Source organism: Leguminivora glycinivorella, chromosome 20, assembly GCF_023078275.1.
Source record: "Leguminivora glycinivorella isolate SPB_JAAS2020 chromosome 20, LegGlyc_1.1, whole genome shotgun sequence".
In the NCBI taxonomy this organism is placed as follows: Eukaryota; Metazoa; Arthropoda; class Insecta; order Lepidoptera; family Tortricidae; genus Leguminivora; species Leguminivora glycinivorella.
The window spans coordinates 14,479,986-14,498,728 of record NC_062990.1 but is presented as its reverse complement, the minus strand read 5'-3'; the positions used below and the strand labels follow the sequence as shown (position 1 = coordinate 14,498,728).

The following is an 18,743-nucleotide window of genomic DNA, read 5'->3' as shown; positions in this document are numbered from 1 at the left end:
ATGTCAATTTATACACCTGCCAAAATTACAGTTAAATCAACCTATCTCAAAAACTATAAGAGATACTTTGATCAAACCAAAAATCGTTGAAAGAGTTAATTAGCATGCATCACCTCTATTTTTTTTAGAATTTTATACCCCGTAGTTATAAAAATAGAGGGGGGGACATACTTTTTACGACTTTGAGAGCTGATATCTCAAAAACCGTTCACTTTAAGAAAAATGTTTTTTAGAAAACTTTATATCATTTTAAAAGACCTTTCCATTGATACCCCACACGGGTATGTACATCGAAAAAAAATTTTCATCCCTCAGTTACATGTATGGGGGCCCCACCCCCAATTCTTTTTTTTTACTATTTAGTGTCATAATTTTGTAGCGGTTCATACAACACATATTCCCATCAAATTTCATCACTGTAGTACTTATAGTTTCCGAGTAAATCGGCTGTGACAGACGGACAGACGGACAGACGGACAGACGGACAGACGGACATGACGAAACTATAAGGGTTCCGTTTTTGCCATTTTGGCTACGGAACCCTAAAAACAACGATATCTAAAATTAATCTAAAATATCTTTAAATCTAAAAGCTGTTAATCTAAATAAAGTACAATATAAATGCGACACCTAAAAATAGATACATTTTCAGAAAACTGCACCTACAACTACTATTTAAATATATCTGTGGTCAAAACATATGAACATAAATTGCTTCGAAAGTGTCGTGAGGTGACACGACGCAGATAGATGGCGTGTGTGACATAAATATTATTTGATATTTGTCCTGTTTTGGTAGTTATATAAATAGTGGTTGAATCGCACGTGTATTGTACGGTCACTGGCAATAAGATGGCTCAAATAACCTAACCAAAAAATTAACATTTTGAAAACACCCCCGTCCGCGACATAGCGGACCAATTTTCATGAAACATGGCTAAGAACACTTTCAGTTTTCAAACAAAAAAAAAACTAAATCAAAATCGGTTCATCCGTTCAGGAGCTACGATAACACACACAGACACACACACACAGAAAGACAAACAGACAGACACGTCAAACTTATAACACCCCGTCGTTTTTGAGGCGGGTGTTAAAAAAGCCGCATAAATATCTGACACTAATTTATGGCTCTAGAAATAAGATAGTGTTAGATATTTTTGCGGCCGTTTGTTGCGGCTGTGCGTCTATTTCTGTGTGTGTGTCTGTCTGTGGCATCGTAGCTCCCGAACGGATGAACCGATTTAGATAGAAAGCGGCTTTAAAGCAATCGACAAAGTGGGACGTCTTCCCGTGCACACTCACATATATATAAGCTGTTTATCGAAGAAAGCCAGTAAGCTAACTAAGCATTTTATACACAAAACTAATATTTCATTCCCAACCCTTATTTTATCCTAGCATCAAATACGCATTTAATTAAATACCAATAGATTTACTTCACAAAAACCTTTTAATTTAACTGTAGGTAAACTATTGGAAATAGTGCTGACAGGGGTTGAAGCCCCTGAGGCGCCGGATTACCTGAGTTCCTAGCCAACTTGACAATCGCTTACGCTACCTAAGCCTATCGTAACTATACTACGGACTGACCATAAATAACCTAACCACAAAATTAAAATAAAAAAAAAAACCCGTAGTGGACCGATTTTCATAAAACATGCCTAAGAACACTCCCGATTAATTCAGCTTTAAAAAAAAAAGTATATCTAAATCGATTCATCACTTTGGGAGCTACGATGCCACAGACAGAAAGGCAAGTCAAACTTATAACACCCCGTCATTTTTGCGTCGGGGGTTGTAAAGCGCGGTAGAGATATCTATACATACATACATACAATCACGTCTGTATCCCATAAAGGGGTAGGCAGAACACATGAAACTACTAAAGCTTCAGTGCCACTCTTGGCGAATAAGGGGTTGAAAGAAAACGAAACTGTGACATTGCAGTGACAGGTTGCCAGCCTCTCGCCTACGCCACAATTTAACCCATATCCCACAGTCGCCTTCTACGACACCCACGGGAAGAAAGGGGGTGGTGAAATTCTTAACCCGTCACCACACAGGCTATAACGATATGGCCAGAGATATCTATAACGATATGATTTGTTCATTTGGTTACATACTCTGTATTGGCGCGATATTGCCACTGTAACTATTTTTTTTTTATACAACGTCGGTGGCAAACAAGTATACGGTCCGCCTGATGTAAAGCGGTCACCGTAACCTATGGACGCCTGCAACTCAAACAGTGTCACATGCGCGTTGCCACCCCATTAGAAACTTGTACACTCCCTTTTGCTGTGTTAAGTACAATGTGTGTTGTGTTAAGTACACAGCAAAAAGGAGTGTACAAGTTCCAAGGAGGGTTCGGGTTGCCGACGACTCAAAGGACAATAGACGGAACAAGTTAGTTCCGTAAGTCCTCCCGTCATCAGCACACCGCACCCTCGTTGAGCTCTGGCAGCCTTACTCACCGGCAGGAACACAACACTATGAGTAGGGTCTAGTGCTATTTGGCTGCGGTCTTCTGTAAGGCGGAGGTACTTCCCCAGTTGGGCTCTGCTCTAGATTCGAGCGAGACGATATCCGCTGTACTGTGCCCTACCACACAAAGCGGAATATCATTACCTCCTACTAGTACTATACTCTTTAATAAAGAGTACTATCCTACGCGACCAGGCGACTACTTGATTCCACTAACACAAGCATGGTACGCGTTCACCTACACGAGCTTAGACTGTGTGCGTAGGAACGCGCTTCTTTCACACATTTGATCGCCAGTGTCCGAGGTGTGACATTGCCTGCGTTTCGCCACAGAAGCTATTGTAACGATGGCTAGGTTCCCTGATTCCTGGAATTCCGTAAGCTTTCAAACAATAGAATTAATACATTTTGAATTAAATATTTCCGGACAAAGGCCTGTCCTGATTATACTCAAGGACGATGAAATAGGGTGTATATCTTTTGTGAAATTTGAGGATAGTTTTTAAGGTGAATTTAAAAAAGAATAAGGCAAGGCAAATCCTCGTGCCTACATTAAATTTTTAATGCTCCTGCTTTCTCTTTACAAATTGAAGAAGAAAAATGTGGAAACTTAGTAAGTGCTTAGTTGGTAAAAACTTAGAATCTTACCCCCTTATTCGTAAAAAAAATCTGAAGTGATTAGTTAAAAACTGAATGACGTATTTCAAATATCTTTTTCTCAAACATGCAATGAAATATTGTTATTACGTTCCTTAAAATGGGCTGGGAAGTATCGCTTTTTGGGCGCAACAACTCGAGAGGACTGTGAAGGGATTTCATATTATTTTTTAGGCCTGCAAAGTAACTTTTTTTTATAAAATATTGTCCTTTAGAGCATTTTTTTTTATTTCATTGTATGTTTGAGAAAAGCACTTTACATGCCTCGGCGTGAAAACGGATTCACGGCCTCGTATCCCTATCCGGGTATATACACACTTGGCCGGAAATCCTCATTTTCCCGGCCTCTGATGTAATGTACTATTTATGTTAATCTTTATAGGTAAATAAAGCCAGAAACATATGACTATTGTGAAGAGGGTGCTGTTATTCTAATTGTATGGGGTGAAAGTTCAATAAAGTATGAAGAAAATAGTTCTAATAAAAATCCGCAAAATGGCGCGTAGTTATGAACGTATTATATTTCTGGTAAGGCTTTACATAATACACATTGAGTTTGAAAAAAGGTTCAACATTAATGTTACCCTAAACCGTACATAACAGGAACTCAACCAAAATGTAAAGTCCCCCCCTCCCTAGTCTTACCCACTTCGGTTTAATTCAGCTTTGTAATTGTCACTGTCATGTCATCCTGTCACCGTGACAAGACAGCGAGACATGTCGGTTATTTAATTTACAAAGATAGAAGGATTCTTTCTGGTATTATTTTTTCAACCAATAGGCTTGGATACTCTGAATAGATTTCTCCCCGTGAGCATGTAATGGGTTTATTTTGCAACAATATTGATCCGCTTTTAGCCCCCAAATGAACCCATACCCCACAGTCGACTTCTACGACACCCACGGGAGGAAAGGTGAAATTTTGAACCAGTCACCACACGTTAATCATATTAATGTCTCTGTAATCTAAAACACTGCTTCAAGTGTCAGTAATGTAGAATTGTAAGGCAACAATAGCTAGCATTAAAACGTTTTATGTGAGATATACGCCCCACGGGACAGATATGAGTGAACACAGGACATTAAGTGCAGCACTCAATGCTCTGTTTTATCAACTGCTCTTGAGTTTGTAATCAAAAGAGTCTGACAAAATGAGTATTTATATGAGAAGTATTACAAATTGAATCATAGTCTAAACAGGCAAATAGTAACTTATCTCGGTCATTCTCAAGACGTAAGGGATAATTCTAATTACCGCGACTCATTTGTTTTTGTGGAATTACAGTTCTAATTCTAATTTATCAGAATTCAAATTCCACTGAAAATGGAAGCGACGCGGCAATTAGAATATGGACTAGATGATCGAGAATAGGGATGACGACTACATAAAAAATGACATTCTGTTTAGTCCGTGAGTCAGATCGTCCAAAACTACTGAACACATATTTTTCACTTTTTCTAATTAATGAAAAAATACGAAGATATAGAGCATCAATGTTCCGGAGTGGGGGCTTGTGACGTCACTTCTAAGTAAAAATTGTACCTTGGCGTGACGTCACGCGAAACTTCAACGCACTGTACTGTCGTCATTTTTCGTTTACTAGAAAAAGAAAAAATACGTGTCTAAAATTCTTTGATAATCTAACTGACGGACTAATTAGTTTTTCCTAGTCGTCTCGCTTATTTCTTTGCAGATCTATGCAGGTTTCCTCACAATGTATCGTGAATCAAAAATATAGTCTTGTTTTTTATCATGGAGAAACATCTGCGAGATACTTGGAGATACTATAGATTTTTAAATTCAAGGAAAAATGGAATAAAATGCCGAAATTCACACCTCCGGCAGGATTCGAACCTGCGACCTTCTGCATTGCCGGTGCAATCATCACCATCATAGAAAAGCTAGTGGTAAATATCAAAGGATATTTTGTACATAAGCACGGGAAAACTTTGGCCCCGTGTGGTGACGGGTTAAGAATTTCACCACCCCCTTTCTTTCCGTGGGTGTCGTAGTCGACTGTGGGATATGGGTTAAATTGTGGCGTGAGAGGCTAACAAGTGACAACCTGTCACTGCAATGTCTCAACTTGGATTTCTTTCAACCGCTTTTTGCCAAGCTCTGAAGCTTAGTAGTTCAGGTGCTCTGCCTACCTCTTTATGGGATACAGGCGTAATTATATGTTTACGGAAAAACTTATTGTTACTTGCGCCAGAATTTTATCTCAACAACTGGAAATCTCGTGTTTTCGTCATCTGTAAGCTACAGATCACTTCCCAAACTTTAGCGTAACCTTGTAAATATCTGAGCTCCAGAAACTCGAAGTTTTAATTGGTACGGAAACTTGGATATCGATAACTTATCACTTAGCCAGAATTCTCTTCTTGATAATAAGACGGATTATTTTATTTTGGAAATATTATGTTGAAGTTTTTATAGGATGTTGTGATTTCACAGTTAATTTATAAGGAGTTTTTGTTTTGTGAATTTTTTACATTTAAGTGGTAGTATCGTCTATTTGTTTGTTTTCAGACTTCTGTTTTGCTTAAAAATAAATATTAGCTATGAACGAAATATTATATAGCTGGTATATACAAATTTAAAGCCTTCTGGATTCAATTGTTTAAAAATACCTACTTTAAACGTAGTATGTTGTTTTAGTTTATATAAGTTCTGAAGGCTGAAGAGTAATTATTCGTAATATTAATATTTTACAACTGCTTACTTAAGTTGTCCGTTAATAAATTACATAAAAAATAACTAAGAAAATTGATAAGATTATATATAGGTACCTAAAAAAATTTTTGACAATCTGTCAGCGCCAGAATCATTCAACGCGTTACTGTATTGAGTAGTATTTGAAAGTTATAATAAAACAAAATTAAAAATAAAAGCATCCCATCAAAATATTACATCCAACTACATCGTCTACATCCAATACTCTCATAAACTACATCCAACATCCAGCATCCGTCTATCAGTCTAAATACCTCGAGAATTTCCCCGAACAGAAAATGGAATTCCCGCCCATTGCATTAGCTATTCCCCGAAGCGTGGACACCATTTTACAGTCACTTTGTAATATTAAACTAATTTGAAAACTGCCAGACGGGGACTGTCCTAAATTGGCACAATTAACGCCTTGTCACCCTAGCTGGTTGAGTCTGCATTTTTACAAGTTGGCGAGTTTTTTGTTGGGATGTTAATTAAATTGGATTGAGTGACGGTCTTGAGGAATGCCTAGGTGTCTAAAATGTTGTGTTAAATCATACAGGGTGAAATACCTACTGCCTATGTATGTATGTTCATAATGAAATACATACATTCCTTTTTAGGCGGCTATTTAAAATTACGAAATTTTGTAACAACTTGGTAATTTTAAAATTTAATTATTATTAAACCATTACTAACCATTACCAACCATTACTTTATTTTCAAATCCTTTCGTTCCGGAGGCCGCGGGTTCGAACCCCGGCTTAATTTATGTGCGAAATGTCATTTGATATTTGCCAGTCGCTTTTCGGTGAAGGAAAACATCGTGAGGAAACCGGACTAATTCCAATAAGGCCTAGTTACCCTTCGGGTTGGAAGGTCAGATGGCAGTCGCTTTCGTAAAAACTAGTGCCTACACCAAATCTGGGGATTAGTTGTTAATGCAGACCCCAGGCTCCCATGAGCCGTGGCAGATGCCGGGATAACGCAAGGAGGATGATGATGATGAGTTGTTACAAAATTATATGACACCTATTTGTGTTTTTCAGGAAAAAAGAACAGTAAAAGCATATAAAAGGTTAATAAAATCATTCAAAGAGGCATTGATACCGCACCGTACCTAACCGCAGCCAAAGAGGATCGAGTATTATAGAGAGTTACTGTCAAAGTAAAACGTGTAATCACAGTGCAAAGACTGGCATCTCTTGACACAAGCTTAAAACTTTTGAACCTCAGTTTTGACGATTTGGCCTATATTGTTAGCGCCCCAAAGGTGTAACGCCATCTAGGCCACCGTACCTTTTTCTCATGGCTTTGAGGTATATTTTTTCTTAGACTATCCGTCTATACGGAGGTACATATGTCCATACCGCAGCTAACAAAAATATAGGTATCATTGCCGATAGCTAGGATGCAGGATTTTCCAAGATTGAATCCCGATTTTTTATTTCTCTGTTAAATAGTTTTATTATATATTAATATTTTCTCCTCGTGCGACTTTCAATATGGGTGGGCTTTGTCGTTTTTTCTTTCGTGTATGGTATTTATATCAATTTGTTAAAAAAAATCTTTATTTTGTTCACAGGGTCCATTTCAAAGCATCAGCAGACGATGACTACGCTGATTTCACATGCGAAGCTCGACATGAGGCGTTGCAACGAGATTCACCTTTACGGAGCACTGTTCAACTAAGTGTGCTATGTAAGTACTCACTTAGATTACGAATGTATAGTCAGTCAATGTTTATAAGGTTCCAAGACCACTGTAGAACTATGTCACAGTGACGTTATAAATCAGGTTGTCAGAAATCTCTTACTGCTTGTCATTTTGACATGGTTGTAGTAGTCAACTCAACTCTTTGTCAGGAGAGAATACTCAAGTTCTTCGGGCATATCATGCGCTCTAACCAGCACACTCTCCAAAGGAACATTACAAAAATCAAAGTGCAAAAATAAAAAATGGAAAAAAATGTTTTATTAGGGTACCCCCCCTACATGTAAAGTGGGGGCGGATTTTTTTTTCATTCCAACCCCAACGTGTGATATATTGTTGGATAGGTATTTAAAAATGAAGAAGGGTTTACTACGATCGTTTTTTGATAATATTAATATTTTCGGAAATAATCGCTTCTAAAGGAAAAAAAGTGCGTCCCCCCCCCCTCTAACTTTTGAACCCCATGTTTAAAAAATATGAAAAAATTACAATAGTAGATCTTTATAAAAACTTTCTAGGAAAATTGTTTTGAACTTGATAGGTTCAGTAGTTTTTGAGAAAAATTCGGAAAACTACGGAACCCTACACTGAGCGTGGCCCGACACGCTCTTGGCCAATTTTTTCATATAAGACCCCATTATTAACTTTACCTCCCGCTACTTTAACCTACTTGTTAACAACACGAACCTCTTAACTCCCTACTCAAATAAGCAATCTCGGATAAAGAGGCTGAAAGAAATCGGGCTCAAGTGTCTCTAGTATTGACCTATCAAGGAGCCTAAAAGGTTACTTTATTCCAACCCTTGGTGCGTTTTCACATTATCCGATCCGATATCGAATGTCGGACCGATATCCCACACATTTGCGCCATCTTGGATTTTTTCAATGAAATCCTTTCATCCGATATCGGATAGGATAATATGAAAACGGCCTTAGGGACTGGTCTCACTAAAAACGAGTGGGATGAGCTACCGAACAAAAGACAGACGCTGCCGTGTAAATAACAATGATATAACAATAACATGATAACAATGGATTAAATGAATATGAATATGAATATGAATATAGCCTAACCACAAAATTATAAGAACAAACGACAAGCTTCTTTATTTTTAACCCCCGACGCAAAAACCACGGGGTGTCTGTGTGTGTGTCTGTCTGTCTATCTGTTTGTCTGTCTGAGTGTGTGTCTGTCTGTGGCATCGTAGCTCCCGAACGGATGAACCGATATGGAATTAGTTTTTCTTTTGTCTGAAAGCTGAGTAAATCGGGAGTGTTCTTAGCCATGTTTCATGAAAGTCGGTCTACTATGTCGCGGTCGGGGGTTTTTTCAAAATTTTAATTTTGCGATTAGGTTATTATATCATGATATCACGTCAATACACATTTTGAAAAAAAAAATGTAGGCATCATCACTATCATTAGTGTAGTTATGACAGTATTTTATAGATGGTGCAAAAAATGGAGGTATGATTCTTAGTTCTTAGTAAGATTGTAAATCCTATACAGAGTGGGGCCTGTAACAAAGGCGAAGAATTGAACTCTAGGCTATTCTCCTTATACTGATCAACATTTGTTCGGCGACTTTTAAAAATAACTTGTATTTTGATTTTTATCACCCTTGAAAGTTTTTTCTAAGAGGTAATGTATTGCGAATTCTGTTAAGTCTAAAGTGTGACAGACAACGTCAATGACAACAATAATGTATTTTGTATGAAAAATTAAAAATTTAAAGACTTCATAATTTTTAAAAGTCACTGAACAAATGTTGATCAGTATAAGGAGAATAGCCTACAGTTCAATTCTTCGCCTTTGTTACAGGCCCCACTCTGTATAAATAATCCTTGGTAGGGGATCAGTAAACTAATCTAAACTAAACTGCAGTACTTTAGTAACGATATTAAACTAATAATATTACTACGTGATAACGGGTAAGGGACTATTTACTCAGGCCAGTCTGTAGTCCCTTAGGGGGGGCTGTTAGTGCCACTGTGTCAGTAATATAGACCGAGTCGAAGATTAATAGATGTCTAGTATTAGTTAAAGATACGACATGAATATGTTTGCTGTGTGGGACTGAAACTTGAGCAGTTCCTTATGCTCTGCCTACCCCTTTAGTAGACATAGTGAACGGTATTTAGACCGTGATTACTTTCTTGCTTGTTGTCAAGCTCTCGATATTACCACGGGTTACCTACCAACTGAGTCTTTTTGATTATGTTTTTTCAATTCCGCAACCCAAAGGTTGTCTGGTAGAGATCGCTTTTTAGCGATAAAACCGCCTGTTGTCTGTCTCTATTAATAATCGTTTGTTTTGTCTCCACTGTATTTTTGCTGAGGTGTGCCAATAAAGAGTATTCTATCTATCTATCTGTATATCTGAGTCTCTTGAAATTAACCGCGGATTATTAAAAACTCGGAAAAATTATTTCTTGTCTCTTAACACTTTCGAAACCGGGCTCTACGCGGCGCTACGACATTTTCGCTACATACGGGGAAACCCATGTAATCGGCTACGCTTCTACGAGCGGTGTACCCGACAGTCGGGTTCTTGGTAGCGAAAGTGATAAGTCCCATTTTGTGTTCCGTACTAAAAAGTTACAAAATGAACCCTTATGATGCGACTTTGTTTTTCGTAAACCCAGTTTTGATAATAATTAGTTATCAACTACCGATGATTTCGTAATTAATTATTTACACATACAATAACTTTGTTACTTATTAATATTTTCGTTCTTACATATCTACTGATCGGAGTACAATACAAATTAGGTCATCCCCATTTCAATTGGATCCCCGTCACTTATACGACCATTTCGTCAAATAAACACACCAAGTCATCAAATTATCTACCAAACCCATAACGGCCATCCATAATTGGCAGTAATATCTCCCGCGTCGCTAGTTCGGTTATAACATCAAATTGGGACCACTTGGACTGTAAACTTATAAATGTTACTACTTGGGTGGTAATACTGGAAATCCATAATAATATTATAAATGGGAAAGTGTGTGTCTGTATCTTTGTCCGTCTTTCATGGCAAAACGGAGCGACGAATTGACGTGATTTTTTACGTGGATATAGTTGAATGGAAAGTGACATAGGCTACTTTTGTCTCTTTCTAACGCGAGCGAAGCCTCGGGCAAAAGCTAGTATTGATGACACTTATTATAGTGGATTAAGAGTAGGTTTTGCGCACTGCAAGCGATGGGTAAAAGGGATTGGGATATAGACCCTGTTTTTTTATTGAATTCCGTTAACTTTAAAGGAAGATTCTTTATTTGAAATAAAATCTATTTCTCTAAGAAACTAGCCTCTTAACTCTTACGGTTATCGAATTATTAAAAAAAAATTACTGAACACGTGTGTGTCATCCATTACCACTTCATAATGTTGTCACTATCGTCGCGTCTCTTTTATTTACTTCACCGCTTACTCGCTTTGGGTCGGACCAGTACGTACCGAATGGCACAAACGCTCACGAAACACGCTCGTAGATATCTATCTCCATCGCTCGTGCGTATTGGCCCAACAGAGCCAGACTACCTTTCGCGGCGTTTTCGTTTCGCGTCGCAGAAACGCCATTCGGGTACGGCACCAGGCAGGCAAGAATGTTCGCGTGATAAACGATATAGGGACGCACCGTTGCGATAAAGTTTATCGAACTAGTGTAGTACAATGTAGGTGTGCGCCTTATGTGTAGTACTCAATTAGGTTTTTAGAATGGTAGTGTAGTGTCACACCTCGGACACTGGCGATCAAACATATGAGGGATCATCCCCACACAAGAGACGCATGTCCTGAGGAGGAACGTCCGCGCCACGCCGCCTGAATGTAATTTAAAAAACGTCTCCTCAGTACATTTTGTATAGGAAAAACGTAAGACGCTTGGAGCGCGCCGCGACGCCTGGAGCGCGCCAAGAGACGTCTCTTGCGCGTCCTTCCTATACAAAATGTACTGAGGAGACGTTTTTTAAATTACATTCACGTCTGTTCCGCGCCTCAGGACATGCGTCTCTTGAGTGGGGACGGTCCCTGAAAGAGGCGCGTTCCTAGTACACAGTCTAAGCTCATGTAGGTGAACGCGTACCATGCTTGTATGAGTGAGACTGTTCCCGTTTTTGACAGGCGGTAACTGTGAGCTAACCGAGAGGGGGAGATAGGCAAATTTCAGCGGGGAGCGGGAGTGGCCATACTGTACGACAGTTCTCTTTATTATACTGTCCAGTGTGTCCACTACGACAGTGTAATAAGGATAATTACTGACAATGATAATAAAATAAATGAAAATAGAATGGAAAGGAAATGTGTATCTAATAAATGTATATTACAGAAAGTGTGTCAGTCTATTAATGACTTGCGCACGTTTTTGTTCGGATGGGCGCAAGATTAATTAAATAATAGTACATTACGATACAAGTGCGGAAATGAGGAAGCTCGGAACGAGGTGATAAATTAAAACAAAACCGAAGGGATCTTTTTAAATCCACACGAGTTACGAATCTCCTCTTCGCACGTGTATCGCACGACGTTTTTCAGTACATAAATGGCACATAATGAACCACTTCTGACACTAGTGCGAGAAAATAGCGCCATGTGTACAGAAAAAAAACCTTTTTGGAAGGAAAGTGTATCCTTTTCTAACAGACGGGTGTAATAACCCTCTTTCAACACGGGTCCGCAATCCGAATTGCAAAACACATCAATTCAACTGCACACGCAATTAGAGTCCCGATAGAGTCAACAGTCGGTTTAAATGGGATATTAATAATTCATCGGACCCTTGGCTGACCCCACACTCTAGATAGACCATTTTAGTGTTAAGCATGACTCACATTGGGAGGGGACGGAGTGTTGACGGGGCGACGCCAGACGACCCGACGAGGCAGCTCTCCGATGCGCCATCGCCTCGCCTATAAATAAATAAATAAATATCATAGGACATTCTTACACAGATTGACTGAGGCCCACGGTAAGCTCAAGAAGCCTTGTGTTGTGGGTACCCAGACAACGATATATATTTTAATATATAAATACTTATATACATAGAAAACATCCATGACTCAGGAACATATATCTGTGCTCATCACATAAATAAATGCCTAAGGGATTCGAACCCGGGACCGCAGCAGGCAGGGTCACTACCGAATGCGCCAGACCGGTCGTCAAAAAGACTATAAAAGACTTTGCGACGCAATCGTTGAGTCCTCCACGACGCGGGGCGAGGCGGTTTCTGTGAAAGATAAATCTTACATTACGGTTTTTGAGTAAAGGAGCTGTCTTACAATACAGAACATAACCCTCTTGTCCCGAGTTGGGCGTAAGAGCTGCGACACAGTTTTACACTAATGCAGCTGTTTGCGATGTTGTTGATTTGTTTGTATGTATGCTTTTTATGTTCAATAAAAATCTCTGAAATCTTTGAAATCTACGAACAGACGTGGCGAAACTATGAGCGTGCCATTATCTGCCATTTTAGATTCGGAACCATGAAAATTGTCTTCATTTTAAGTATTACATGAAACGGAAATACTTCAATCGAATTATGATGTCATGAAATAGAACTGTAAAAACTTACTTTTATAAGTAGTACTCAGAAATATCAAGACTGAATATGAATTTATGTCGTACTAGTTTCGTGAGAAGTAGTCATTAAGGTGCATTAGGGTAATTCCGAAAGTCGTCTAATTTCGAAAGTCGCATAAAAATCACCATTATTTCCATCATATCAAGATTAATTATGGGGCAGTCATAGTTCCCAGACAGTACTCTGAGGAGGCACTCGCCTGAGCAACGATCCAACACGCTTGCGTCTGATTGCGAAAAAGTCGTCAGTTCGCACTTCGGCAAACATGCCGGACGCACTACAATGCTTCGGCAGCCGCAAGAGCATCCTCAGAATATTGTTATACTGCACTCTCAGTGCGTTATATGCCCTCTGAGTAAACATACATACGGCATCTATGGTGGGTGATCTGAGTAAGCAATAACGTATTCTGTCTGTCCCGCGAGCTAGAATAAATACATAAATAGTTGATTTCCCTGAGATTCGGTGACTTCATTAGGGATTTTTGGCTTTTTACCTTTGATGGCAATGACCTTTTATTAATTTTGCATTCCCATTCGATTTTGAAAATAATTTTGTATATTATTCTAGTTCAATCATTACTTAACATAAAGAACTAAAAAAAAACAGTAGTTGAAGACAAGTAGTTGACGACCGGTCTAGCTCAGTCGGTAGTGACCCTGCCTGCTGAGCCGCGGTCCTGGGTTCGAATCCTGGTAAGGGCATTTATTTGTGTGATGAGCACAGATATTTGTTCCTGAGTCATGGATGTGTGTATATAAGTATGTATTTATCTATTTAAATATGTATATCGTCGCTTAGCACCCATAGTACAAGCTTTGCTTAGTTTGGGGCTAAGTTGATTTGTGTAAGGTGCCCCAATATTTATTAATTATTTATTATTTGAAACTGATTTATAAAAAGTTTTTATTTAATATTAACAATTAACAATTCAATGGAATGTTAACGAAATTATGTGAAATTGTTATAGATAATTATGTATTTGATGGTCGACATTCGAAAAACTGCGGGGCACTTCTCGATGAGATTAGCCCAGGACCGGAATAAGTGGCGTACACGAAGGGAGGCCTATGCTCAGCAATGGTCGATTAATGACTGAAATGATGATCGTAAACTAGAACTTTCCTTTGCTAATCCGCGAATAGATAACGTGCAAGTCAATCAGTGCTAACCTGTTATAATTACTTGCGTATTTTTTACATGCAATTAATTTTCCCACCCTCCCACCGCAAAAATAAAAATAAATACGCAAATAAATATAACAACCCACCACCAAAAATACAAAACTCGACACGTGTTTCGCCTCTCTACGAGGCATCCTCAGGAGCTGATGTTGACGGTCCGAAGTCCCGCAACTGACTGATTGTCCCCAGAATGGTCGGCCATATTTATACTTTGTCCACCCCCCCTACCAAGCAAGTTAGATGGAAAAATTCGTAATAACGGCGATGACGCAACATTCAACTGCTCATTAAGGATTAACCCCCTATTGTTGTACCTAATTATCTCCAACTGTTCCAGAACCCCCAAACGCAGCCCTTTCTCACATACATGTAAAACATCAAAAGAATGATTCTCTGATACAGTATGGTCACTCTCTATCAAATGCTTTGCAAAATTGGATCTCTCTGGATGGTTGTGCCTGTATGATGCCATATGCTCCTTATATCTAGTAGTGAAATTGCGGCCCGTTTGGCCCACGTACACTTTGTTACAAACATCACAGCTCAACTTATAAACCCCAGATTTTTTCCCTTTCTCGATCCTATCTTTGCCGTTACAAAGCTTGGAGTGCAAAGTGTTATTTGTCCTAAAGGCCACAGGAATGCCGTTTGACTTCAAAATCTTATAAATGTCCTCTGACACTTTGCCAACATAAGTAATGCTCGCTTGACACCTCTTAACCGGTTCAGAAGGACGTGCCGCATACAACATATTGTTAACCATAACCATTCGCTTCTTTCTGATGATGCCATCAACGATTGATTTATCATAACCGTTCGAAACTGCCAAGTGGTAAATATTGTCCAATTCGGCTCGATAGTGTTCTTCAGAAAGAGGCACAGACAACATCCTATGCACATAACAGTGAAAAGCGGCCAACCTATGCTGCCAAGGGTGTGTAGAAGAAGCTGGTATAACTGTATCAGTATGTGTAGGCTTGCGGTAAATTTGAAATTGATGGCTATTATTAACTCTAGTAATGGTCAAATCTAGAAAATTCAATGACTTGTCTTGCTCTAGTTCCTTCTTAAACTTGATCTTTGGATGTTTACTATTAAGCCCAGTAACAAATTCATCCAGCAGGTCCATACTCCCCGTCCAACAAATAATCAAATCATCTACGTATCTGAAGTAATACAATATATTATCATTCCCTGCAATATGCTGGTTCTCAAAGTGGTCCATAAAGATATCCGCCATTAAAGGACTCAGTGGAGAACCCATGGCTAAACCATCACTTTGCAAATAATACTGTCCCCCGAATCTAAAATAATTATGTTTCATACATATAGCAGTTAGATCTATCAACTCATCTACCTCCCCTGGATGTAAACGTTGCTTTTCAAAAAGGTCCCTTAGAATATCCAAAGTCTCCCCATACGGCACATTCGTAAACAAACTATCTACATCCAACGAAAGCAAGACAGCATTATCTGGAATAATAATATCTTTGATCTTTTCTATTAACTGCAAACTATTCCTCAAACAAAACTTCGGCCGGAACTGAGACTTTTCTCTAATAATGTGATTCAACCTCTTAGCTAGATTATAAGTTGGTGCACCCAAATATGAGACCACTGGACGAACTGGAATGTTATCCTTATGAATCTTAGGTAGCCCATAAAGAATAGGAGCTCGTGGATTCATTGGCACAACCATGCTCTTCTGATGTTCAGTTTCAAAAACAAACATAGAGTTCTTAATTGCCTGTCTCAGATCTTTCTGGAATCCTGGAGTTGGGTCTCTCTGCAAACTCGAAAAGCCATCACCTTGAATCAGATCAAGAACTTTCTGATTATAACTTCCTTTCTCCATAATAACAATGCAATTTCCTTTGTCTGCTTTCGAAACTACCAAATCATTTTCTCGCACTTTCTGTTGAATAGTTCTCAGTGCCAAACCATCAGAACTAAATCCACCACCCTGTGCCGGAACAGTACTCTTAATAACATTGGCCACCATGGTCTTGGTATCTAAATCACCACGGCCCCGCACTATCGCTACCTCTGAATCCACAGCCAAATTCTCTAACGTCCCCTGAGTTATTTTTGGCTGGAAATTATATTTCAACCCTTTTCCTAAAAGCTCTACTTCAATCTCCGAAAACTCCACATCAGTTAAATTTTTCACACGAGGATGGAAGTCATGGTGAGGTGTTGGTTCCGTTTCCCTCCCCTCAAAAACGAACTCGAACTTGACTCCGTTAACCTACGCAATTTGTTTAGCTGAGTAGTATACATCTCATGTGCAAGTTCAGAAGCAAAGTATCTCGCCTTTTGGTCTAGGATATCAAACTCGAGATTATGCAACTTAAATGAGAGTTCAGAATACAACACTTTAAGATGCAGTTTCAAATTATCTCTAACCGAAAACCAATGGCGAGATTCTTCGTTCAACCAAATTCTCTGAGCCCTACTAACAGCCAACTTAGCAGCCCTCGAATTGCTACTACAACGCAACTGGATGTAATTAGGTACAACGTTCAAACGCTTGCACTGTTGATTAAACCACACATTCTGGACAGCTGCACGATGTTGTTTGGTTAGTTTGACATAAAGTCGTGCCTGTTCGGCCACGCTAGCCGTTTTCAAATAATCGATGGAATCAGGCGTTACTTTGCGGAAATCCATGTTAATCGTAAACTAGAACTTTCCTTTGCTAATCCGCGAATAGATAACGTGCAAGTCAATCAGTGCTAACCTGTTATAATTACTTGCGTATTTTTTACATGCAATTAATTTTCCCACCCTCCCACCGCAAAAATAAAAATAAATACGCAAATAAATATAACAACCCACCACCAAAAATACAAAACTCGACACGTGTTTCGCCTCTCTACGAGGCATCCTCAGGAGCTGATGTTGACGGTCCGAAGTCCCGCAACTGACTGATTGTCCCCAGAATGGTCGGCCATATTTATACTTTGTCCACCCCCCCTACCAAGCAAGTTAGATGGAAAAATTCGTAATAACGGCGATGACGCAACATTCAACTGCTCATTAAGGATTAACCCCCTATTGTTGTACCTAATTATCTCCAACTGTTCCAGAACCCCCAAACGCAGCCCTTTCTCACATACATGTAAAACATCAAAAGAATGATTCTCTGATACAGTATGGTCACTCTCTATCAAATGCTTTGCAAAATTGGATCTCTCTGGATGGTTGTGCCTGTATGATGCCATATGCTCCTTATATCTAGTAGTGAAATTGCGGCCCGTTTGGCCCACGTACACTTTGTTACAAACATCACAGCTCAACTTATAAACCCCAGATTTTTTCCCTTTCTCGATCCTATCTTTGCCGTTACAAAGCTTGGAGTGCAAAGTGTTATTTGTCCTAAAGGCCACAGGAATGCCGTTTGACTTCAAAATCTTATAAATGTCCTCTGACACTTTGCCAACATAAGTAATGCTCGCTTGACACCTCTTAACCGGTTCAGAAGGACGTGCCGCATACAACATATTGTTAACCATAACCATTCGCTTCTTTCTGATGATGCCATCAACGATTGATTTATCATAACCGTTCGAAACTGCCAAGTGGTAAATATTGTCCAATTCGGCTCGATAGTGTTCTTCAGAAAGAGGCACAGACAACATCCTATGCACATAACAGTGAAAAGCGGCCAACCTATGCTGCCAAGGGTGTGTAGAAGAAGCTGGTATAACTGTATCAGTATGTGTAGGCTTGCGGTAAATTTGAAATTGATGGCTATTATTAACTCTAGTAATGGTCAAATCTAGAAAATTCAATGACTTGTCTTGCTCTAGTTCCTTCTTAAACTTGATCTTTGGATGTTTACTATTAAGCCCAGTAACAAATTCATCCAGCAGGTCCATACTCCCCGTCCAACAAATAATCAAATCATCTACGTATCTGAAGTAATACAATATATTATCATTCCCTGCAATATGCTGGTTCTCAAAGTGGTCCATAAAGATATCCGCCATTAAAGGACTCAGTGGAGAACCCATGGCTAAACCATCACTTTGCAAATAATACTGTCCCCCGAATCTAAAATAATTATGTTTCATACATATAGCAGTTAGATCTATCAACTCATCTACCTCCCCTGGATGTAAACGTTGCTTTTCAAAAAGGTCCCTTAGAATATCCAAAGTCTCCCCATACGGCACATTCGTAAACAAACTATCTACATCCAACGAAAGCAAGACAGCATTATCTGGAATAATAATATCTTTGATCTTTTCTATTAACTGCAAACTATTCCTCAAACAAAACTTCGGCCGGAACTGAGACTTTTCTCTAATAATGTGATTCAACCTCTTAGCTAGATTATAAGTTGGTGCACCCAAATATGAGACCACTGGACGAACTGGAATGTTCTCCTTATGAATCTTA

The 18,743-nt window shown here is 39.0% G+C and overlaps 1 protein-coding gene across 3 annotated transcripts in view; it reads left to right on the top strand.

Moving 5' to 3' along the window:
• Window positions 1-18,743, top strand: part of LOC125237073 (nephrin) — a 457,494-nt gene that overhangs the window by 313,920 nt on the left and 124,831 nt on the right. For all 3 annotated transcript variants that reach the window (XM_048144025.1, XM_048144026.1, XM_048144024.1), the window contains exon 7: window positions 7,440-7,555. In XM_048144025.1, coding sequence (XP_047999982.1) covers window positions 7,440-7,555 — 116 coding nt within the window. The remainder of the gene's footprint in view (window positions 1-7,439; window positions 7,556-18,743) is intronic.